Source organism: Neofelis nebulosa, chromosome 1, assembly GCF_028018385.1.
Source record: "Neofelis nebulosa isolate mNeoNeb1 chromosome 1, mNeoNeb1.pri, whole genome shotgun sequence".
Taxonomy (NCBI): Eukaryota; Metazoa; Chordata; class Mammalia; order Carnivora; family Felidae; genus Neofelis; species Neofelis nebulosa.
The window spans coordinates 160,965,278-160,989,401 of record NC_080782.1 but is presented as its reverse complement, the minus strand read 5'-3'; the positions used below and the strand labels follow the sequence as shown (position 1 = coordinate 160,989,401).

General features: G+C 44.5%; 1 protein-coding gene across 10 annotated transcripts in view; it reads left to right on the top strand.

Annotated features, from left to right (window-relative positions):
* Positions 1-944: 944 nt before the first annotated feature.
* The window catches only part of UPF3A (UPF3A regulator of nonsense mediated mRNA decay), a 32,122-nt gene continuing 8,942 nt past the window's right edge, over positions 945-24,124 (top strand). For 2 of the 10 annotated variants that reach the window (XM_058741471.1, XM_058741493.1), the window contains exons 1-10: positions 945-1,148; positions 2,143-2,249; positions 3,588-3,694; positions 7,294-7,392; positions 7,517-7,627; positions 11,599-11,654; positions 11,745-11,903; positions 17,682-17,842; positions 19,465-19,762; positions 22,014-22,162. In XM_058741471.1, coding sequence (XP_058597454.1) covers positions 945-1,148; positions 2,143-2,249; positions 3,588-3,694; positions 7,294-7,392; positions 7,517-7,627; positions 11,599-11,654; positions 11,745-11,903; positions 17,682-17,842; positions 19,465-19,762; positions 22,014-22,162 — 1,451 coding nt within the window. Of the gene's footprint in view, positions 1,149-1,407; positions 1,589-2,142; positions 2,250-3,587; positions 3,695-7,293; positions 7,393-7,516; positions 7,628-11,598; positions 11,655-11,711; positions 11,904-17,681; positions 17,874-19,464; positions 19,763-22,013; positions 22,163-24,124 lie in introns of those variants that run through there. The other 8 variants (XM_058741479.1, XM_058741512.1, XM_058741490.1 and 5 more) reach the window with 8 other exon arrangements.

Below are 24,124 nucleotides of genomic sequence, written 5' to 3'. Positions count from 1 at the left end.
GAGAAAATATGAAAAAACGTGGCATTTAAAATTGAAGACCTGATGGGGCACCTTAGTTGGCTCAGTCAACTAAGCATCCACTTCAGCTCAGGTCACGATCTCGAGGTTTGTGGGTTCAAGCCCCGCGTTGGGCTCTGTGCTGACAGCTCAGAACCTGGAGCCTGCTTTGGATTCTGTGTCTGCCTCTCTCTCTGCCCCTCCTCCACTCGTGCTCTGTCTCCCTCTCTCAAAAATAAACATCAAAACAAAACTGAAGACCTTCTATACATTCTAATCTGAAGTGCTACTGCCTCTTAAGTTCATAAAAGAAAAATATATGAACGAGAACCTGGCTTGGTTGCTGTCCCATTAATAGCTTCGAACAGTTGTGTAAACATTGCTGCAAATCCTTCAGGCCCCGTTTTGTGGGTGCCCTGGGTCTGAGCAAGGCACTCGCCCCTAGAATGCGGGGCTCAGAGATGAATAAACCCTCTTTCTGAGCCGGCCACTTTCTGCTTCCAACTGCGGCGCATTTATTCTCCTCCGTATGGGGAAGCCATTTGTGCTGTTTGCCAACCCCTCCATTCTTCTTAAGTGCTGTTCTCGGAAGAAAGGTTCAGATTTCCTTGGAAAATAAAATAGCTGTAAATGTGAAGCACGTGTATGTAATTCTCAGGAACACTTAGCCAAACGTGCTCTGGTCCCTAATTTCCCGCCGACTGGCTACTGGGAGAGGCCTTTCGACCCCTTGCCGTCCCAGACCAACCCGGGCTGCCAGGGCCCACCTCGGCTTTACGTCCCGCGGCACTACCAGGTTGAGTCCCCTGGGACAGAAGGATGCCATGCTGGACGTGGAGCATCATGGGTCGGGGGAGCGGGGGGAGGGAGAAGGGGCGGTGTGGTCCCAGTTCTCGCGAGGTTTCGCCCTGGGAAGGAGGCAGAGGCCTCTCCGCGGCGGGTGCGAGATGCGCTCAGAGGAGGGGGCCGGAGGCCCAGGGGCTGCCGTTGCTGCGCGGGGCCCGAGCGGGAGGGAGAAGCCGTCGGCCGTGGAAGTCCAGTTCCGCCGGGAGTCGCCGCGGCGAGAACCCGAGGCGCCACCAGCCTCGTTCTTCGTTTGCGGGGACGGCACTTGCAAACATCGCGAGGAGAAGAAAACGGTCCTGAGCAAGGTGGGGAAGGGGCGGGACAGATAAGCCTCGCGAGAGGAGGAGGGTCTTCAACAGGAGAGGCGAGGGCGTCCCTGCAAACCTCGCGAGGAGAAGAGGGATGCTCTTCAGCGTGGCGGGGGTGGGGCCAATGGTTGGGGTGGTCTCGAGGGGTGGGGCTAAGAAAGGTGGGTGGGCGGAGGCGAGGGGCTGCGGGAACGGGGTTGGGCAGGCAAACCTCGCGAGAAGAGGGATGGTCTGAGCGAAGATGGGGCGGACTCAGGGTTTGGAGTGGTGGGAGGAGGTGATGCCACGCGCGGCGAGTGATGGGAGCGCGGGTCCGAGCTGGGCCAGCCGCTTCAGCACCGCGGACAGCGGTTGGGGGAGGCGGGGACGACGTGCAGCTGGAACCGTTTCCCGTTCCGCCAAACGCGGCCTTTTCTGATATGGAAGGAGGAAAAAGAGTGCGTTCAGCCTGTGTTGTTTCCGATTGGGGTTGCCACGCTGAGATGCTGGGCCACGGGGAGGCTCTGTCCTCGGCCCGGGCGATGCGAGGGGGCGGCTCGGCGAGGGTCCGGTCCTGTCCAGGGAGGGCGGCAGGAGGATACTGCGGGCAGGGGCGACAAGTGCGCATCGCAGGCGGAGGTCCCTTGGCAGGAAGAACCGGTGCACCGCCGGGCTGTTAGAGTTGCTGTTGCTCTGCGTGCAGGGAGAATGTAGGCGGAGGTTTTATTTTTCAACTCGGGCATGGACAGTAAGCGTCATGCCAAGAGTTGTCTGGTTTCCTGAAAAGGAGCTGCTTTATGCACCCCTTTTCTGACCTTACTGATTCCGTTTAGATTAGTCAGCCCTCATTACCCTTTTGACAGCCATGTTCTCCATGCATGTATTTCTTAGCTTTAAAATGTGTGTTTCTGCTGGACTCCTGGTTGAGATCTTCTGAGCCAAAACACAGGTGACATTCAAATTATTGAGGCAATGATAGTGAAACAAAACCCACCCAGAGTCCTTTCTACAGGTGGTCATCCGGCGGCTTCCTCCCAGCCTCACCAAGGAGCAGCTGGAAGAGCAGCTACACCCACTGCCGGCACATGATTACTTTGAGTTCTTTACTGCCGATTTCAGGTGAGAAGCTGCTTACCAACATTAAGAAGCTGGGAGGTCTTGTCACTTGGTGAGAGATTAAGATTATTATAGATGATGAAAGCTATGTTTATTTCCACCTTCTTTCCTACATGTACTCAGAAATCAGTGCAGACCTTTATTTCTGCAAATTGTTTCCAAGTAGGCAGATCATTACATTCTACTAGCACCACCATAGTCTAAAGAGAACAAACACCAGAGACAGAAACAATATTCCAGCCCCCAGAAACCGACTTGTGCTCCCTTAAATCACTGAGACCCCTGTCCCCACCTCACACCTGCCAGGTTATATCTTTTTTGATTCTCTTTTACATCTTGGTAGTAAGGTGGCTCTGACAACACTTTCACACTTCCAGATTTTCTTTTTATTAACAATGAAAGAGCAGACCTCATGTTAGACCTTCAACGGGTGATAGTTCAGCTAGAATTTTGTGAGTTTTCACTGTTTTTATTATTACCTTTATTATCATTATTATCCTTTTTATCTTCAGTGTCATGAGTGCCATGAGTTTGTTATGGTAGCCATATAAACTTTCCTTCTGAATAAATACATTTAAGTTAAAAATGCCAGTCCATTCAAAGAAAAATATCACAGGTAAATATAGATTTGGTTTTAAAAAAATAGATGATTTTCAAATGACTAACCTTTAAGAAAACTGGTACCATTAAAGGACAGGCACCGGACTCAGAGCGACTCAGGTTGAATCATAGTCCTATCTTTAACTAGCTGCACCTTTTGCACATACTGAATTTCTCTGGGCCTCAGTGTTCATGTCTGTGAAATGGGGTTGAAAGTTCCTGCCTATGAAGGAAATTGGTAGTTGTGAGATCAAGGAGAAAGAGTTAGTTCTTCTATAGTCCCCATACCATGTGCTACAATTAATATCCCTTTAACATACGTAAAAGTGGTCATCAGTGAAGAATATCTTGTAAATATAACGTTTTCAACTGTGAATGAATCATGATTAGGTTGTATTACATCATCGTGTGTACTAAGGAAAACCTTTAAATAACTCTGCCTGTGATTTTCAACCTCGGAAGACCATTATTTTAACCCTGGTTTTGTGTAATAGAGAAACTGACCTTAAGTGTCTTTCCCAAGTTATTAAAAAGATCTCGGGTAATGTTTTGTTTATTTTTGTTTTTTTGGTTTTTTTGCTAAAGAATACCCAGATTATTGTAATTAAAAGAGAAGTGATTCTTTGGCATAAAGGTTTTATTTGAAATAGTTTGTTGCATCTAGAAAAGGAAAAGAAAATCAAAATTAAAGAAGCCTTGCATTTTTTTGCTAACAGTTTTCACTGTTATCTTTTATTTCAGTCTTTATCCTCATCTCTACTCAAGAGCATACATTAATTTTAGAAATCCTGATGACATCCTTCTTTTTAGAGATCGTTTTGATGGATATATCTTCATTGACAGTAAAGGTTCGATTGTTGGCTTTTTAAACTATTATAATCTCTAACTACATTAATTATGTTTTGCTGGAATGTTTGTGAACTGTAATTAAGTTCTCAGATACCAACTTAAAATAAGTTCATAATTTTTTATTGTGTTACTGTGGTTATGTGCTTGTGTTGAAAATTGAAATTATGTGTAAACCAACGAACTCCGGCAAGTCTTTGTAATCTATTTATGTATTATCAGAGAGTGAAGTTTTTCATATAAATGAGTTTCCTGGATAAGTGAGCTTCACTTTCTTTTGTACCAAAACTGAATTGCTTTGTTCATATTCAATATAAGTCTTTTAAGTTATATTATTCACTTATATCTATGTCTTAAACAGAGAACTTTTTTTTTTTTTTTTGGCATTATATTTACAATTTTATTTAACTCTAACAATAACTATGTGACAGTTAATACTATCTACATTTTTTTTTCTTATTTTTTTTAATGTTTATTTATTTATTTTTTTTTTATTTTTTAATATATGAAATTTACTGTCAAATTGGTTTCCATACAACACCCAGTGCTCATCCCAAAAGATGCCCTCCTCAATACCCATCACCCACCCTGCCCTCCCTCCCACCCCCCATCAACCCTCAGTTTGTTTTCAGTTTTTAACAGTCTCTTATGCTTTGGCTCAACAGAGAACTTTTTTAATCATACATGTCTGGATTATGTCATGGGGGATGGGGATTGTAGTAACGAACATCACTTTCTCACTGTTGAACAGCTGCCCGCTGAGACCATGATATTTATCTCTACTGTAAACGGTCCCAGTTCTCTGTACTTTTGGGTCCTCCCTTTGTCCTCCTTTCCTGTCAGACTGTCAACTGTTGTGTCCACTGCAATCAAGTCTGTACACCTGTATCAGCATATTCTCTGTACACCTTTCACCAGCCAGCCTCCTCCCACTCCACCCACCGCACTACTGATAAGTGTTTTCTCCTCCACTGAGAGGGAGCAAGAAACCCTCAAAGAGTGACTAGGCCAAGAGATTCTTTTCTTTGAGCAAAAACAAATTTAATGCTTGAACTATTTGACATTTGTGTTAAATGCTTGTTTGTTCAAGTGCCTTTTTCCTTTAGTTTTTAAAAAGTTATGGTAAGATACGCAAAACTAGATTTACCATCTTAGTCTTTCCTGAGTGCACAGTTCAGTAGTGTTAAGTACATTCACACTGTTGTGCGGCCCACTTCCAGAACTCTTTTGATCTTGTAAAACGAAAACTCTGTACTTGTTAGATAACTCCCCTCTCCTCCCCGACCCCCAGCCCCTGGCATCCACCTTTCTGTGTTTTGTTTCTATGAATTTACTACTCTGGATACCTCCTATAAGTGGAATCTTACAGTATTTCTCTGTTTGTGCCTGGCTTACTTCATGTAGCCTGGTGTCCTACAGCCATGTAGCATGTAGTCCTGGTTATCCAGTTTTTCCAGCATGGGTGTTCACCCATGTTGTAGCAGGTGTCAGAATTTCCTTTTTAAGGCTGAGTAATATTCGGCTGTGTGTGTGTACCACATTTTGTTTATCCATTTTTCAGTGGACCCTTGGGTTGCTTCCAGCTCTTTGTTGTGAACAGTGCTGCTGTGAACATGGTGTGCAAGTATCTCTTGGACACCCAGCTTTCAGTTTTTTTGGGTGGATACCATTGTGGGATTGTTAGATCATATTATAATTATAGTATTAATTTTTTGAGGAACTGCCCTACTGTTTTCTGTAGAGGCTGCTTATTTTCTCTTCCTGCTGATAGTGCACAGGGTTCCAGTTTTTCCATATCCTTGCCAGCAATTGTTGTTTTCTGGGGTTTTTTGGTAACAGACATCCTAGCGGGTATGAGGCAGTATCTCATTGTGATTTTGATTTGCATTTCCCTAATGCTTAGTGATGTCGGCATCTTTTTGTGTGTTGGCTGATGTCTTCTTTGGAGGAAGAGAAATGGAGGGATGTTCAATTTCTTCGCCCATTTTTAAATTGAGTTGTTTCTTGTTAAATTGTAAAATTTTTGTTAATATATTATAGATCTTAACCCCTCATTGGATATATGATTTTTTTTCCCCATTCCATAGGTAGTCTTTATATTCTGTTGATGTTTCAGTGCTTGCTTTGGCAGCACATATACTATATTCTGTTGATGTTTCTAATGTGATGTCCAATTTTTCTTTTTTTATTTTAGTTGCCTGTACTTTTGGTGTCATATCTAAGAAGTCATTGCCAAATCTAATGTCAAGCTTTTACTCCATGTTTTCTGCCAAGGGTTTTATAGTTTTAAGTGTCATGTTTAGGTCTTTGATCCATTTTCAGCTAACTTTTGTCTATGATACTAGGTAAGAGTTCAACTTCATTCTTTTGCATGTGGTTATCCAGTTTTTCCAGCACTATTTGTTAAAGAAGATTGTCATTTCCCCATTGAATGTCATCTCCCCAATTTCCCCATTAGAGAGAGAGCACGTGTGAGTGAGGAAGAAGAGGGGCAGGGAGGGGAGAGAGAGAGAGAGAGAGAGAGAAAGAAAGAAAGAGAGAGAGAGAAGGAGAGAATGAGAGAATGAGAATCTGGAGCAGGCTCCATGCTCAACAGAGCCCAAGGTGGGGCTTGATTCCACAACTCTGGAATCATGACCTGAGCCAAAATCAAGAGTCAGATGCTCACTGACTGAGCCACTCAGGTGCCCCAATACCATACTGTTTTGATTACTGTAGGTTTGTAATAAGCTTTGAAATCAGGAAGTGTGTCAACTCCTATTTAATAACTATCTATGTCCCAGGCATTGTTGATGGAGCAGTGAATGAGACATTGTTCCTCTCTGTCCAAAGCCCTGCTCTCCTCCTGGTTCTTGACTTTCTCCTGGATAGTTAGGGTTAGCATCGAAATATCTTTCAGATAATAAGAGTTGCAATATCATAGTCACGTGACCATTCCTGACGAGGCTGAAGGTGATTACTCAGTGAATTTAGTACCAACATGAAAGTGTTCCATGTATTGATTAAGTGTATAGCAGGTTATCTTGGTGAACATTTCTTGGTATGTTTTTCCCCCCCCGCACATAATGACCAAGTCAGTTTCTCATGGCTTTCATTGTAAACATTCCTGTTTGAAGCAAACCCTGTCTGATTATTGTGCACACCCTTCGAAGCCCCTCTTTTAGTCAAGTGTCTCTTGTAAGCAGAGTAATTCCCTTGAACTCACATAACAGATTGATAATGGCATTAACCTTTTAAAATTAGAAGAAATTTAAATGTGACTAAGAAATGTATTTAAAGGTACTCCACGATAAACTCTTCAGTGGGAAAGAGAGAGTTTATTAACATTGAGTTAATGTAGAATTCACCATTTGATGAATTTTGAATGCATTCAGTTTTGTAACCACTACTAACACATGAAAAATCATTTTATTTGATAAATAAATGCTCGTCCTTTGTTCATGTCTGGAGTTTGACATGCTAAGGTTATGGTTGCTCGAAATATAGTTAAAACAGTTAACATTGTCATTGTTATACGCGGTCTTTAAGAAAGCAAACGTTATTTACTAAAATGAATGTAGTGGAATTTCAGAATGGCTTTTGCAATTTGTTTCTAATACAGGCCTAGAATATCCTGCAGTGGTAGAGTTTGCCCCATTCCAGAAGATAGCCAAAAAGAAGCTAAAGAAAAAAGATGCCAAAACCGGAAGCATTGAAGATGGTGAGTCCTTTTACAAAGGCTGAATTAGGAAACTGCCAAATCAAATACACTGATCAGATATAATTCGTCTACCAGATATGGGGAGGAGCGTGTTTATTTTCCATTTTTCTTTTTAAATTTACAGATCCGGAATACAAGAAGTTTTTGGAAACTTACTGTATGGAGGAAGAGAAAACGAATGCCAATCCTGAAACTCTTCTGGGAGACATGGAGGCAAAGACAAGAGAGCTTATTGGTCTGTTTGCTCATTTCTTCTATTTGTTGAGACGTGTACCTACAAAGCTTGTATTTCTTTTTCATGAGTATTTAAAAATACACGCTCATGACAGGCTTGGCAGGAATGTAGAATGTTTTCCAGTTGTAACAAAAGGATGGCAACCCGTGAAAATATTTCTGCGTGTCTGTTGATGGAGAGCACCAGAACTTCCAGTCATAGGCGTTTTGTTGACAGTTACGATGCTTCCAGATGAGCAGTAAAGAAGACCGTGGAGTGCTCTGTACCTGCTACATCAGGGAGGGAGTGCTGTGTCTCAAGATTGAAGTCAGTCATCTTTCTCAAGAGCAGTCCTAGAGATGAGATGCTTTGCCCAAGTGTGAGGCCATGTTGTTACTGTTCAGAAAATACCAAGCGCTCTGAGAGAGCAAGCAGACAAGTGGATAAACCCAGCCAGAGCACAGAGTCTGCTTTGAATCAGGCTTCAGCCCTTTTTTGCAAGCAGCATATTTTAGAAATGGCTATCTCCTGGTGGCAGGTTGTAAACTTACCTGGTGTCTCCCTTGCTGTCTGCTCCCACTCGCCCCTGCTCTCCTATCCCTCCCTGTGGCTGTGTCCCACTTGCCCATCAAGATGTCTAGAACGGGATGATTGTCCTGTTAATAGTTTACATTTTTATTTACCCATCTCTCCCCACCCTCCCCCCCAGTAGAACCGTATTTTCATATTGGTGGTCCCAGTAGTACATGGTTAGACAAGGTTAGGTATTCAGTAAATGTTTGTTGAGGAAAGTAGTAAGAGAGGTTAACATTTGAAATGGTCTTCATTAGTCAAGTAATGAAGGTTTATGTTTTGTAACAGCTGATTTAATGTGTGGCTCAAAAGATTTTTAATCACTAAAGCAAATATTTGTAAAGATGTGCTTAGGGTACATTTGCTCATTTTTGGTCAGCACATGTTGACTGGGAGTAGGGAGTGAGCATGGCCACGGCCATCACGTAGCTGCCCTGCTCATGGGCAAGACTGCAGTAAACACCCGAAAAATAACCAGGCTTCAAGCCAGGGCATCTTCATGGGGCAGTGCCACAATGTGGTGAAATAATCCTGAGTGGGAAAGACCCTCTGAGTCCACATTTGAGCTGAGAGCAGCCATGCTAAGAGGCGGGAGAAGAGGGGACTAGAGATGAGAGCTGGGAGCTGAGCTGCGGACCCATAGGAGTGGGATACATGCCTGTGTGCTTGGTACACGGGTGGGCCTCAGGCGGAGCGGCTGGAGAGGCAGGTGAGTGAGAGGTTCGGAGTTTATTGGAGAGACAGCTGGAGACCATTGAGGGAGTGGCGTGGCTTGATTAGTTCTCCCCGTCGCTCCATACATGATGGATTGTGGATGCCCTGAGAAGACATTGGGCTTCCAGTGGGGAGGCTTTGCTCCAGTCCAGGGAGGGCTGCTTGTGCTAGCCAGCAGAGTCCACATAAGCTCTGGTGGATTGGGTGTGGGAAGAAAGGAAACAGAAAGAATCCAGGCCCCCAGGAGTTTTACCCAAACAGATCGGTGGATGGGGGCACCATCACTGACCTGGGGCAAACTGGGGAAGGAAACTTACTGGAGGCAAATTGAGATCTCACTGTAGAGCATGTTAAATTTAGGAAGAGCTTAGAAAAGAAGCAAATTAAAAATATACAGGACTTGCCCTGTCCCCCTCCCCCCCACTATCATTTCTTTCCTACTTTGCTATAAAAGCCTTTGTACAGGGTACCCACAGAAAAGGACCAGGAGCTTCCACTGGTGGATAGTTTTGAGGCAGGCCTTGGTGGCCAGACACACACCATCTAGCTGCTCCAGCCACCCTCCCACACAAGGGGGACATCCTTTCCCATTCCCAGCCCCTCACCTTGTTCCTGGTGCACAGTAGGTGATCATAGTGTTTTGCTGAATGAGTAAGTGTGATTCAGAATCTGTGCCCATTGAAGTTTGAATCTTAATCAGGCAATTCATGGCAGATTGCCTTTTTCTTTTCTTCGATTTTGGCCTTTAGTGGACTCTTATGATCTAGTCTGAGCAATGAGGGTTAAATGGAAATATTAAATCCCTCTGAAGTTGCAGGTTAGTGCGGTGGCATGGCAGGGTCTGTGGAGCGGACAGACCTGGGCTCAGGTTCCAGCCCTAAGACTTAGCAGCTGTGTGGCCACACCTGAGCCTTAGCATCCCTGCTGCCAGGTGGTGGTGACAGTGCCTAGAATGGAACAGCTCTCTGTGAGTGGTGAGAGTCATGCTGTTGGATAAGTTAGTGTTATATTACATGGCCATGCACCTTGTTTAACAAATGATACATTTCTGTGGTTTGTAAAGCACTTTCTTATCCAGGGTCTCATGTACCCTTCATATCGATCCTTTGGGGTAACAAGGGAGGTGTTTGTAGAAGGGGGAAGGCAGGTGGGATCTCGGTGTTAGCTCCCCCACCTACCCAGGGAGATCTTGGTCCTGCTCTTTGCTGACAAGTCCAGAACTCCCATGGTGAAGAGCAGATCCTCCCTATTTGAGGTGATTGCCTATTACAAAGGGCATTGGCTGTGCTCATCCTGAGCCAGAGTTCATGGTTAACACAGGAGCCACCCAGGGAGGAAATGGGCTCCTCTTGGCCCCTGTACTTATGATGAAACGTGGGCATTTGCACAGCCCTGAATCCAGGGCAAAGCTTGCTTGGCAGAAGCCATTGGTATATTATGTTGCGGTGTTCAGGAGTCTTTAATTCCAAGGTAAGAACCCCTGCCCAGGGGCTTTCTTGTAGAATTTATGATTAATTCCTGATCCTTAGAATTCTGGAAATGTATGTCTTGGCCAGCCTTCAAGTGCGTCCAGGGATTCTTTCTTCCCTCACTTAATCTTAGATCTTGAAAGAGCTGTAGCATAGACCCAAACCATCTTCTGCCTTCCCACCTGCATCCACAGCCACTGCCATAGGGAACACATGCTTCTCAGAAGCAATCCCTTTGAGAGGCTATGCCCGGAGGCCTGCCACAAATGGGAACCAAATTTCAGGTTAGGTCAGACAGGTCCAGGGCATGAAAACTGAGGATCAGGTTTGAGTTTATGGAGAGGTTCATTCCTGGGTGGCTAGTGCTGCTTAGATAAAGTGCCATGGGGTGGGGGGCAGTGTCACTGTCTAAACTTTTACACCTGGTTATTCTGGTTTGTAGAGTGTATATCATGAGAAATCACAAGAATCCACATTGCTTAAAATCATTGTCTAGAGAGCAGAAAAGGAAGAAACTCCCAGAATATATGTTGAATCAGTGAATCTATCAGCGGGCTATGTAATGTTTTAAAATATCCGCAAAAATGCAAAGATACTTGGGCACCTGGGTGGCTCAGTCAGTTAAGTGTCTGATTCTTGATTTCGGCTCAAGTCATGATCTCACGGTTTGTGAGTTCGAGCCCTGTGTTGGGCTCTATGCTGACAGCATGGAGCTTGCTTGGGATTCTCTCTCTCCCTCCCTCTCTCTCTCTCTCTCTCTCTCTGCCCACTCCCCTCCCCCGCCCCCAATAAATAAACTTAAAAAAAATAATGTGAAGATACTCGTAGCATTCAGGAAGTCTAATCCATTGTACTCATTTTTCTTTTTTGCTTTTATGGCGTCTTTGTGAGTAACATGAAGCCTCCCTTAAGAATCAGGAGTTCGTTGCCTACTGTGTGTAGAGTTGTCAGTGCCTCCAGATGATGTGATTTTATAGTGCTGGAATAGGAATTTCTCCAGGTACAATGTGTGCACATCTAAATTGTATTCGTTTATTTATTGTAAATATTTTATTTTTAAGTAATCTCTGCACTCAACGTGGGGCTCAAATTTCCAACCCCCAAATCAAAAGTTGCACGCTATGCCTACTGAGCCAGACTGATTATTTAAGGATTAAATTGAAAACAAGTATTTAAAATAAAGGAAAGAAATCATATTTTAGAGTTAAATACTACATTCGAATTTTTGTGTTTTAGCTAGAAGAACCACACCTCTTTTGGAATATATTAGAAATAGAAAATTAGAGAAGCAGGTAGGTTGACCTTTTTACCTGATAAATATCCTTCCTGTCTCTGCCACATTCGTGCAGACAATTTATACACATGCTTTTCCATGTCTTCAGAGGATTCGAGAAGAGAAGCGAGAAGAGCGAAGGAGGAGGGAGCTGGAGAAGAAGCGCTTACGGGAAGAAGAAAAGAGAAAAAAGAGAGACGAGGAGAGGTGTAAGAGAAAAGAAGCAGACAAACAGAAGAGAACAGCAGAGAGAGAAGTAAGGATTAAGGTAATCTTGAGGGGACCGCTCCTTTCGTTTTTCCAAAAGTAGTTCTGCTACAGGCACGCCCTTTAGGTGTTTAGCTCTTGCTACTTGTAAGGAAACTTTCAGCCTTGTCTCTTACTATTATAGTTCCATTTCTCTGCGATACAGCAGTGGTTCTCAAACTGTGTTCCCTGAGCCCTGGGGGTTCCTTGGGCATGCTGTGGGGGAGGTGGAGAAGGACCACCCAGCGGAGCCCCACACTTACATGTCAGAGTTGGGGCTTCTGCTTACGTTTCCATCAGAGAGAAGACTTCCTGACTAAAACGTACATGTTTGGAAACCACTGGCGCCATGTGCACTGGCCTTTCTAGATGAGGGCTCACTCCTGGTGTTGGGTGTTACCATTTTCTTTGCAGGAGCAGCAATGTTTCTACTCTCTTGCCCAATTTCTCCTTTGACTGATGCATTCATATGGAAGGGTGGCTTCATGCACAGAAGGAGGTCTTTCCAGTGTAAAATATGTTGCCCCAGTTTGAGCCAGCCCTTACTTCTTAGTCTTCTGCTCAGATGACCTTATTAATCCTAGACTTCAACCTAATGTGCACCTCCCCTCATTGCACAAAGGGTTTGAGATGCTTTATAGGGATTCATTAAAATTATATCAGAAAAAGAAAAGATCAGGACTTGGGGGAAGATAGAGTAGAAAGGGAAAGGATGGGGAAGAGATCACAGTCACCATAATTGAGCAATAGACTGGTTTCTGGTATGCTTGATCAGAAACAGTGTCATTATCCATGAAGGAAAAACAGGCCAGTTCTTTAAGGAAGGCGAGGCTTTTTCTAGGCCTTTGCTTCTAAATCAGTTTCTCCTGTAGGTGGTCACATGAGGCTCACTGGCTGAAGGGAACAATTTCTTCACAAAACTTGTACAAAAACACACAACCGTGTGTATCCTTGAGGCCTGGCTAGGTTTGCTGCAGGAACAGGTAGCCTCACACCAGTTCACGCAAGGAGTCTGTTGGTGGCGGGCTGTGGCTGTCGGTCACCACTTGCCGTTACTGCCCAGGACCCGGCAACCAAGGCTGCACCTTGGCATTTGCTTCCACAGCCCTTATGACCAGGCAGGAACGTGTGATGCTGCAGGTCGTATGCCCATGTTTCTCTTCTGCCCACGTTTCACTGGCCAAAGCAAGTCACACGGCGGTACCTAACCTCAGGTTGGGGGCATGTTTAGGAAGCACTAGGAGGAGAACCAGAAGTATCTGATGAACAGCACTAAGGAGTAATTTCCAAAGACTGTTTCTTCAGGTGTCTCTCTTGAAGTTTAAAGGCAGTGTTGAAAACCTTATCTAGATGAAAGGTGTGGGGCAGGTCATGTCCCTCGAGCACATTTGCTGCAAAGACAGCACCTGGATGGGCAAGATGAATGGGGAACTGATTGTCCCACAGAAAGTATCTCCTAATCTGATAGCATTGATGAAATTGAGGAACCCAGCCAAGACTATCAAATAAACACGTTCATTCCCCCTCCGTCAGCAAGGACATAGCAAAACCAGGGTATTCCTCAGGAAACAACTCTGAGGTCGTGTTTTTCATTTGTCCTTGTAGTTTTAGTGAACACACAAGTCTCCCAACAAAATTGTAGCAGATAGACTTCCTGTAACAAACTTTTCATCTCCAACAGCATAAATCAACAGCCTTGGAAAGGTAATCAATAAAATGAAACCTTAATATTACGGAGAAACCTTAAGCATTAATCCTGACAGAAATTCAGTTCTGTCATGGCCAGGCACCGAATAGATATACGTTTAATAGAAATTTTGTGGCCACCGATATGGAAATATTATCTAACCTTCTCATTTATCTTTCTAAACACGGAATCATAGCTAACCCAGTGCCTAATCTTTACACTCTCAAAAGTACTTTTGTCAGTAGTGCTGAGAGTTTTTCAGGAATAATGACACTTGTAGCTTATAATTTCAGTTGTAAAATTAAGTAAGGCTTAAAGTATTTGGAATGTAGCATTCATTTTACTTTTACATTTTAAATTATGGAATTAGGAGCGCCTGGGTGGCTCAGTCGGTTGAGCATCCGACTTTGGCACAGGTCATGATATCACAGTTCGTGAGTTTGAGCCCTGCCTCGGGCTCTGTGCTAATAGCTCGGAGCCTGGAGCCTGCTTCGGATTCTGTATCTCCCTCTCTATCTGCCCCTCCTCCGCTCACACTCTCTCTCTCTCTCTCTCTCTCTCTCTCTCTCTCACTTTCTCTCTCTCTCTCTCTCTCTCTCAAAAATAAATAAGCATTAAAAAAAAATTTACAAAAAAAAAATTATGGAATTAGAGTCCAAAATAAGTCAAAGAAATAAAAAACAAAATTATATCACTAAAAGTAAACATATGTTCCTTCCTGTAGAAAAAAAGGAGTTAAAACATAAAGCAAGAGAAAGGGTTATTCTTGTTCAAATCTGGTAAAACAAAATCTTGGTGGCAGGTTAGACCACAATGGCATAGGTAATCAAGCCTGTGTCCTTAGGGGAGTGTCTGGTGTCTAGACCTTATTACCCATAGCCACGCCCAAGGTTTGCCTTTAATGAGCATCTGTGCTCATTTTCAGGATTTCTGACTTAAGAATCATTTGGAGAGTTAAAATTCTTTTGTAACCTGAAAAATAAAATCAGTGAAGACATGCTAAAAGAGTTTATTAATATAATAAAAATACAGATGCAGAGAGATATCCTCAGGCTATTTTTAACATAAAGGAAACTGTGATACAAGGAAAGCAACCCAGCTGTTTTTATTTTCCTCTGAGGACTCTAAAACTAGGTGATGAGCTTAAGCTGAAGTAGGAAGTTAGAAATACAATACAAAGTTACAAATACAATTCCTGAGTACACAAGTTGTGGACAATAGATGACATTATTAGTTGTGTGATCTTTTCTACAAAGCTTATTAAAAACCAAGGTGGACTTCGTGGAAGCACGCAAGACCTGGCCTCTGTTCCTCCTCCCCCTCCCTCTTCCCTCCCCCGCCTCCCTCTTCCCCTCTTCTTCCTCCTCCCTCCATCCTCCTCCTTCCTCTCCCCTCCCTCACTCTTCCCTCCCCCACCTCCCTGAATCTCCTGCCTCTCTGTCTCCTCCTCCCTCTGGTTTCACCTTAGGCCTCTGCTTGCTTCCTTCTACTGGGAGTTTCCCCCAAGACTTACAGTTTCTCTTAAGTGTCTCTTTCTCATTATCTGGTCTCTATTCATGTCTAACCTCCACAGAGAGTCCCTCCATGACCCCCTTGAGAACCCATTCCTGCTCTTACTCTCACCCCACATCTCTCTGGGGATTTTTGTGTGTGTGTGTGTGTGTGTGTGTGTGTGTGTGTGTGTGTGTGTGTGTTTTCTGTTCTATTAGTTGTTTGTAGCATTTCACACCATCTATCTGGTTCACTTTTTCTATTTTGTCACTGCGTACACCGTTCTCCCCCTCCCCCCCATGGCCACCACTGCCTCAGCTAGAATGTACTGTGGATTCCTTCACCGTGGGCACTTGTCTCTTACTCACAACTGTATTCCTAACACCTAACACAAGGACTTTTTCCCTAGTTCTGGCACATAGCTCCTAAAACCCTTGCAACCCCCAGAGTGATAAGAGCATCTTCTCTGTGCCAGTGAGGTGACAGGTGGCTGAGGCCTTGGTAGCTTCAGGATAAGAGCTGATTGTCAGAAAGACTGGGTGTGATTAGAGGGTTGGAACACTCAGCCAGCCCTGTGACCTCAAGAGATGGGAGAGGGCTGGAGATTGAATTCAGTCCCCAGCCACCAATGATTTAATCATTTGTGGACATGTAGTGGAGCCTCCATAGAGTTCCCTAAAGTATGGGGTCCAGAGAGCATCCAAGCTGGTGAACACATCAAGGTGCAGGAGGGTTCTGCTGATGGAGAGGGCCTGGAGGCTCTGAGCCATTCCCCCGTACCTTGCACGGAACACCTCTTTGATCTAGCCGTCCCTGCACTGTGTCCTTTGTAATAATCCAGTGACCTAGTTCCTGCACTGTGTCCTTTGTAATAGTTCAGTGACCTAGTCTAGCCGTCCCTGCACTGTGTCCTTTGTAATAATCCAGTGACCTAGTCTAGCTGTCCCTGCAGTGTCCTTTGTAATAATCCAGTGACCTGGTTCCTGCATTGTGTCCTTTGTAATAATCCGGTGACCTAGTGTAGCCGTCCCTGCACTGTGTCCTTTGTAATAATCCAGTGACCTAGTTCCTGCACTGTGTCCTTTGTAGTAATTCAGTGACCTAGTCTAGCCATCCCTGCACTGTGTCCTTTGTAATAATCCAGTGACCTAGTTCCTGTGAAGTTTTGCTGAGTTCCACAAGTTGTTCTCATTCAAGAACCCCTGAATATATAGCCAGTCAGCGTGCTAGTGGCAACTTGAGACTTTTGACTGGCATCTGAAGTGGGAACAGTTTTGTGGGGTGTGACATTAATTGCAACTAAGTGGTGTCAAAACTGAAATGAATTGTAGGATACCAGTCTGTGTTGAGAGTTGGAGAAATGGTTTTGGAAAAGACACCACACATTTGGTTTCAGAAGTATTGCAAGTAAAAACGATTCGTAGGTGCACTAAGTTATTCATTGGATGGATGGGCAGGAACATAAACTATCGTACTTCCCTGTGGTTTACTTCTAGGACCAGCATGTAATGCTTTTTTAGTTAAAAATGTGTCAATAGATATGTGAAAGAAAATGTGTCAATTCATAGAGCCCACAGACAGGAGAAGACTATGTAAGGTACTGCAACTTCCAGTGCTTGGCCTCACATTTTACCTGTTTTATTCTTTTTTTTTTTTTTTTAATTTTTTTTTTAATGTTTATTTATTTTTGAGACAGAGAGAGACAGAGCATGAACGGGGGAGGGGCAGAGAGAGAGGGAGACACAGAATCGGAAGCAGGCTCCAGGCTCTGAGCCATCAGCCCAGAGCCTGACGCGGGGCTCGAACTCACGAACCGTGAGATCGTGACCTGAGCCGAAGTCAGACGCTCAACCGACTGAGCCACCCAGGCGCCCCTACCTGTTTTATTCTTAAATGAACTCATGTAGTTGAAACTTATCTGTGTGTCATTTTGCTGTAGTGCAATTTAAAATACGTTCACTTTTTCAAGTTAGAAAAAAATTCTCAGAAGTGTACCTTCTGTTTTTGTTTATAAACTGACTTGCCTGTGGCAGTTGAATTTCAAAGAGTAAACTACACAGAGAACAGCGAGGAGGGCCCAAATTCCACGACAGCCGCTGCTCAGGCTGATTCAAGAAAGAGTAGGAAGTGTTCTGAAAAGTCTAAACTATTCTAAAAGTCATCAGTATAATGCAGCATTTTAAACAATGATTTTTTTTCGTTACAAAAGCAATACTTGTTAATTTTGGAAAAAAACAGAACTTGTTGATACAAGAAAAGAAGATCATTTCAGTCCCACCACCTGGACACCACTGTTAACAGCATTGCCAGCCTTACAGCTGTTGTTGTGTGTGTGTAAACATAGAGACCAGGTCGTTCAGTTCTGTAGCATTCTTTTGTTGTGTCAGCATGCGTGTCTTCTCACATCAGCCGTCCTAAATCGTTGTTCATAACGATGGTATTTCGTTGACTGACTGTTCCCGTGTTTAACCAAAAACCTGGTTGCTGTACCTTTAGCTTACATTGTTTGCTATTCAAACATGTACTCAATGTTGCTTTATGTTTTTAATTTTTTTTATTTTAAACAGCTTCGTTTATACCATATTCTAAAAGTGATATTTTACTGACATTATAATTTCTTAGCTTCTTAAGAAACCAGAAAAGGGAGAGGAACCAACCACTGAGAAGCCAAAAGAAAGAGGAGAGGAAATGGATACTAGAGATGGAGAACAGGAGTCCTGTCCTGGCTGTGCTGTCCAGAAGCCCATGCCCTTGGGGAGCTCGCTGGAGGAGCCCAGGGAAAAGTGAGCCTGTGACTGTCACTGTGTCAGAGTCGTATGTGTCCTTTATCGTATTTCAAACTGTTTGTGGAATTGGGTTTTACCAAGATAATGCTTGCCCACATCCTTATTTCTTCTGGGTCACGCTAGGGGCTTGGTAAATGCATTTCGTCTGCAGCCTCAAGTCTGTCTTCAAAGCAGGAACATGTCCTGCTTCTAGTTCCTTAGCCGTTCCTGTCCTTGCTCCCTTTGGATTCCTGTTATCACTCTTTAGGTCTTCAGGATCTCCTTCCCAGTCTTTTGTCCAAGTGCTAGGATTCCTGTGTTGGTGTTACCATCCCTGTGGCCCTCCCGTGGAATCTGACCAGCAGCTGTGTGGATCCCAGTATTGCACTAGCCCTGCCTGTCTCAGGCTAGGGGTCCTTGGGGCATGTACTTCTCTGCGTGCTTGTGACATGCGGCTCACGAAAGGAGCTTGAGCAGGGCTTGTGTGGAATGGGACAGACACTGTCTTTGCATGGGGGCCAGAGAGACCCGCCAGAACCTTGTCAGGTAGGAGCCCCTCCCTCTCGCCCCTGAGCGTCCTCAGGGTTTGGTCACCTCCCCACAGTCAGTGGGGCCACGTGTGTCTGGGCTTCTTGTTCCCCTGGCCCAGGGCTCTTGCTCGTGCACTGCATCCGGACACCCATGGAGCTTCCTGGATCCCAGGGCTGCTCTGCTTCCAAGGGGTCCAGAAGTGAATTTGCACTTGGATGTGAGATGGCAGGGTTGTGGGGTTAGGCTGCCATTTGCCCAGAAACATACCAGTCACAATGAATTCTTACTGTCTTTCTTATACAAAGAGTTGTGATAAAAAAAAAAATTTTTCCCTCTTTTTGGGGATTCCAGTTTATTGCTCAGTTTATGAAATTAATTTATGCATGATTATGAAATCTGTGATCTGTTAGGACTGTAGTTTCTGTTATATGTGTTTGTATTATTATCGCTTATGATATAGCAGTGCCTTTCATCATGTTTCTGGTATGAATTCTCACTTTGCTTATAGATATTTTTCTCCCCAGCAGTCCTGCTGCTTCTGTTTTGTGGGAAGTCAAAAATAGTGTGTGAGGACTTTTGCCTGTTGGTTGTGGACTTTAAGAAGCAAAGGAGCTAAGGAGCCACTTATTTATTTACTATTCATTTAAGAGTTTGATATATGTATAAAATTAGTAAATTTCAATTAATTGTAGCTACGCTTGAAGCAGAAACAAGGCTGTCAGTATCAGCTCTGTGTCATGATGAATGTGTACCTGGGGCCCTAGGAAAGTCACCTGACCACTTTGGTCTCCGGTACTCTATCTGTAAAGGGGGTTGTTAGTCTACTTTGGGGGGTTACTAAGAGTTAGAAAAGTAAGTATACATAGTTCCTCACCACAGTGCCTATTCCTACCTGTCATTCAAGTTTAACAGTAGATACTGTCGTTACCATTGTCAGTTCATCTTTTAGCAGTTTTTTATTGAATGCCTATTATGTGCCCACTTGGCAGCATGGTGACGTGCAGACTGAGGTATTCCCCGCCTCTTCTGGAACTTGCGGTATGGACGGGCAGACAGGTTCTCGTCAAGCAGTATACCTGAGGTGACTGATAATTTGAATTGAATCACAGGTCACAGAATGAGAGCAATGAAGAGCAAAGGGAGTTGGACCGAAGATTCAGAGAAAAAGACCCTGAAACACAAAGATGCCACTTGGATGACAGTAGAAAGCAGAGAGCTCACTGTGAGTTTGACACGTGTTCGCGGAGAAATGAGGAGGAGCCGAGATGGGGGAAAGGAGGCCCCCCCGACAGAGGGAAGAAGGGGAGCCAGGACAGTGGCAGCGCTGTGGAGGCAGCAGAGTGGCCCGGGAAAGAGCAGAGGAGTGAAGGTGGCCCAGCAGCCAAAATGGAGCGCCCAGGAAACAAGGTTCTTCTGCTTGTTTGGGATCATCTTTCATTCATCAGCCGTAAAAGCACAAACAGCACACCTGCGGCTTTATGCCTGCTTTATCAGACGGAAGTTGTTTTAGTTAGCCCAAAGAGAGAAATCTGTGTGGGTGTCGGGGACTTAGGGTCATGCACTCTGCCAGTGGGAAGTCTGCCCCCACTGGGTCCTGTGCTCTTAGGGAGTGCACTGCCCTGACAGTTTGCATTTCATGACGCTTCAGGGAGCTTTCTTTTATGTGATTAACAATGTAGTGATTATTAGTAGATGGTCAAATGGCTCATAAATACTCATCAGTTAGGTGTGCACAGTCAACACAGGATTGGAGTGGCCTACTTAGACCAACAAACGGCTTTTCTTTCTTTTTTCTTTTTTTTTCCCCAGAAGTTTGAGGTTAACTTTTACTCAGATCACATTGTTGTAGAGAAGCACTATTAATGGGGTCCCCTCCCTATAGGGCCAGGCCCCGTGGTGCCATTGAGTCCCCCACAGGCTGGCCGCCCAGTGTCCAAGGGGAACACCCTCGTCCCACCCCATTCACAACCTCTACAGGGACACTGTCTGCTGTCTGCATGGTTTCGTCATTGCTATATAAGTGCTATGTAAGTGGAAGCATACAGTGTGTGACCTGAGACTGTTTTTCTCAGATCTGCCTTCCCTTCCAGTCACCCAGGGTGTTGCTGGTATTAGTGATGTTGATTTTTAAAATGTTTCCAGGGCAGGCAAAACCACAGGCAAGAGGAGAGCCTTCTTCACCCCTGGCTAATCACATCTGTGTCACCCAGGAGTTTCTCTAGTTTCCTTAATCTCAGGTACACCAGAACAGCCATGGGTCTTTTTGGTGGGAGGTGTTTATATGAACACTTGTTTTCAGCTCCCTTTTTTTGTAGCAGCAGTGAGCACAGCTTTAGGCGTTGGGAGTCCTCTCCATGAACTCTGTGATGCTGTGGTGGAAATGAGGCGCCTTGTGCATAATGGCTCCTTCTTACGAGGCCTGGCAGGTTACGATGTTCTTTCAGTATCAGTGTTGACCCCCATCTGTGCACACCAGTGCTGCCCTGGTGAGAGCAGGACCATGTGTGTTGGCCCCAGGCAGGAGGTGGCATGTGAACCCTGCCCTTCTCTCTGCACCCAGGGGTCCTGCCAAGGCCTTTGCCACTCTCCTCCCTGGCCAGGCTTCCACTGGGGAAAAGGGCTGCTAAGTGCCCTGGCAGTGACTGTGAGGCCCTGCAGAAACACCTCCCCAGATATGCCCACCCAAGCTGCCCTGTCCTTGGGCCCCCAGGTGGCCACAGAAGGAGTGTAGGAGGCTTCCTTGAGGGGCTGGAAGCTCCCCTGAGCTGGGGTTTGGTTGTTCCTCCTCTCCGTCAGGGCAGAGCTGCCTGGCTTCTGCTGTTCTGTCCTTCCCTGGCCTCACTGTGCTGATATCTGGAAGCAGTTCCGTAGTGTCTTATTCACGTTGCTCAACCATCATTGCGTTTCTTCACCTCTAAGACTTGAATCAGATGATGGGTTGGTGTTTCCTATGAAGGGGCAGTTCAGAAATAACCCACATAGAAATCACTCATTACAGACATCAGTAATTATTTAGTTCATGGCCTTAAAAAGCCGCGGGGCGCCTGGGTGGCGCAGTCGGTTAAGCGTCCGACTTCAGCCAGGTCACGATCTCACGGTCCGCGAGTTCGAGCCCCGCGTCAGGCTCTGGGCTGATGGCTCGGAGCCTGGAGCCTGTTTCCGATTCTGTGTCTGCCTCTCTCTCTGCCCCTCCCCCGTTCATGCTCTGTCTCTCTCTGTCCCAAAAATAAATAAAAAACGTTGAAAAAAAAAAAAAAAAAGCCGCCGCTGAGGGGCCATGCCTTGCTTTGTCTCAGGCCACATGTTCACCCTGCCTGGTAATTTAGAGGGGCTGAAATGTGTAAGTCTTCACCTCTGCCTGGGAGGGCAGACACCGTGGTTCTGCTGGTTCCAGGGAGATCTGGGTTTGCACAGTAACCTTTCTAATTTTTACCTTTTTTCAAGTTATTTTAAATATTAACTGTCTTTCTGTTCATGGCTTTTTTTTTTAGCTTCAAAGTGTCTGGTTTCTGAGATGAGATAGTGCTGTGAAAAAGGCAGATTTTTAGTTGATTTTTTTTTTTAGGTAATTAGAGTTATCAGACCCTGGAAGTAGAGAAGTTGCTCCCTCCTGTGTTGCTGGCCTTTGGAAGGGTAACCCACTGCTCTGTCCTGGCAGGATCGGCCGGCCTTGCAGCTGTACCAGCCAAGAGTTCGCATCCGAGCACGAGAAGGTGGTAGGGGAACCTCTGTGGAGTGCCCTGGCAGGAACAGGGACGAGGCTGAAGATTCAGCACAGGGGGGTTCCCAGAAGAGCGAAGAGGCGGGGTGAGTCAGCGCATATGTTTGGGACCTCCCATTCGGCATTCTGTGGGTTAGAGAGGGCATTCTGGAAATGTACAAATCAGCCTTGAATCTAACCTGCAAAGTGAATTTACTCCTTATAAAGAAATCAGAAACTAGAAATATAAATGTGGCATAGAAACATCTAGAAACCATTCTTAAGAAAGAAGCAATCTTTTAAAAAATTGAAAAGTTGTCATAGATTTTATTATTTTTAGTATAAAGTAGTATGTATCATTTAGCCAAAATAACCTGTACTTTGAGTTCTACACATTTGTAAGTGATCTGTTGGGATTCATATCATGTAGTATGTGAGCTATTGTTCGGGGGAAGGGAGGGCTCTCATTCCATTGTAACTCGGTGATACAGACACCTGTGCCATCTGTCCTGAAGATTCCCTGAAGTCTGTATTGTGTTATAGTCCCTGTGATAGGGACTTAACACTGTATAAAATCTGACAGCTTTAAGAATTGCCCTTTTAGCAATGTGGTCACTGACTTTTTTCACAGTCTTTTGATGGATGTGCTCATGGTGTATAACCACCGTGATTTAAGGGTTGCTGAGACAACGTAAGGGCATTATTTTGGGACAAGGATAACTTAGTTATGGCATCTAGGGTTTTTCTTTTCACAGTCTGAGGCAGTTTTATTTTGAAATGACTCATTGGAACTTTCTGCAGTTATGTGTTCTACAGTATTTTTTAATGTTAGTAAAATTTTTAAACATTAATGTATTTTTGGCACTATGCTTTGAACCACTTACTAAATAAAAATTTTAGTTGCTATGAATTTGAAGTCCAGTTGTACTTTTCCTACATCAAATTTTACATAATAAAACATTGCTTTTTAAAATGTAGCTTTAGGGGCGCCTGGGTGGCGCAGTCGGTTGGGCGTCCGACTTCAGCCGGGTCACGATCTCGCGGTCCGTGAGTTCGAGCCCCGCGTCAGGCTCTGGGCTGATGGCTCGGAGCCTGGAGCCTGTTTCCGATTCTGTGTCTCCCTCTCTCTCTGCCCCTCCCCCGTTCATGCTCTGTCTCTCTCTGTCCCAAGGATAAATAAATAAAAAATAAATAAATAAAGATACCAAATGCCATTAGTCGTTAAAAAAAAAAAAATAATAAAATGTAGCTTTAGGGGCGCCTGGGTGGCTCAGTCAGTTAAGCATCTGACTTCAGCTCAGGTCATGATCTCACACTTTGTGGGTTTGAGTCCCACGTCGGGCTCTGTGCCGACAGCTCAAAGCCTGGAGCCTGTTTCAGATTCTGTGTCTTCCTTCTCTCTCTGCCCCTCCCCACTCTCGTGCTCTCTCTCAAAAAATGAATAAACATTTTAAAAAAATTTTTTTTAAATAAATAAATAAAATGTAGCTTTAGTTATCTGAGAATTTTGCTGGTTGTATCTATTCCTTTCTAGATATGAAATATTTATCAAAAAACTTAGAATACTCATTTATCATTTTAAAAATGTCTGTCAGACATATAGTCTATTCCATGGCATTGCTATGCCCTTGCTCTTGACTCTGGAGCTCCAAGAATTTGGCGGGGGGAGGGGGCAAAGGACTTGCTGTGATTTAGTGAGGTCTATGTGACCTGGTGGGGTCAGCCCTGATGGAAAAAGGGTAGGTGGGTAGTAACTATTTAGATGTTGCAGGCTCTCTGGTCTCTGTTAAAACTTGCAAACTCTGCCATTATGCAATACATAACAAATGGGTAGGGCTGTGTTCCAATAAGATTTTATTTATAAAGATACATAGCAGGCCATATTTGGCTTGTGGATCGTACTTTGCTGACTCCTACTTAGACTTTGGATCACACTGGATTTCCTGATCAGTGAGACACTGTGTCCTCACTGCTGACTTGGGCTTTGATCTGTAAACACAAGTACAGCTCAAAATAGAATAAGAATAAAGCCTTGAACATAAGACCTGAAACCGTCAAATTTCCAGAAG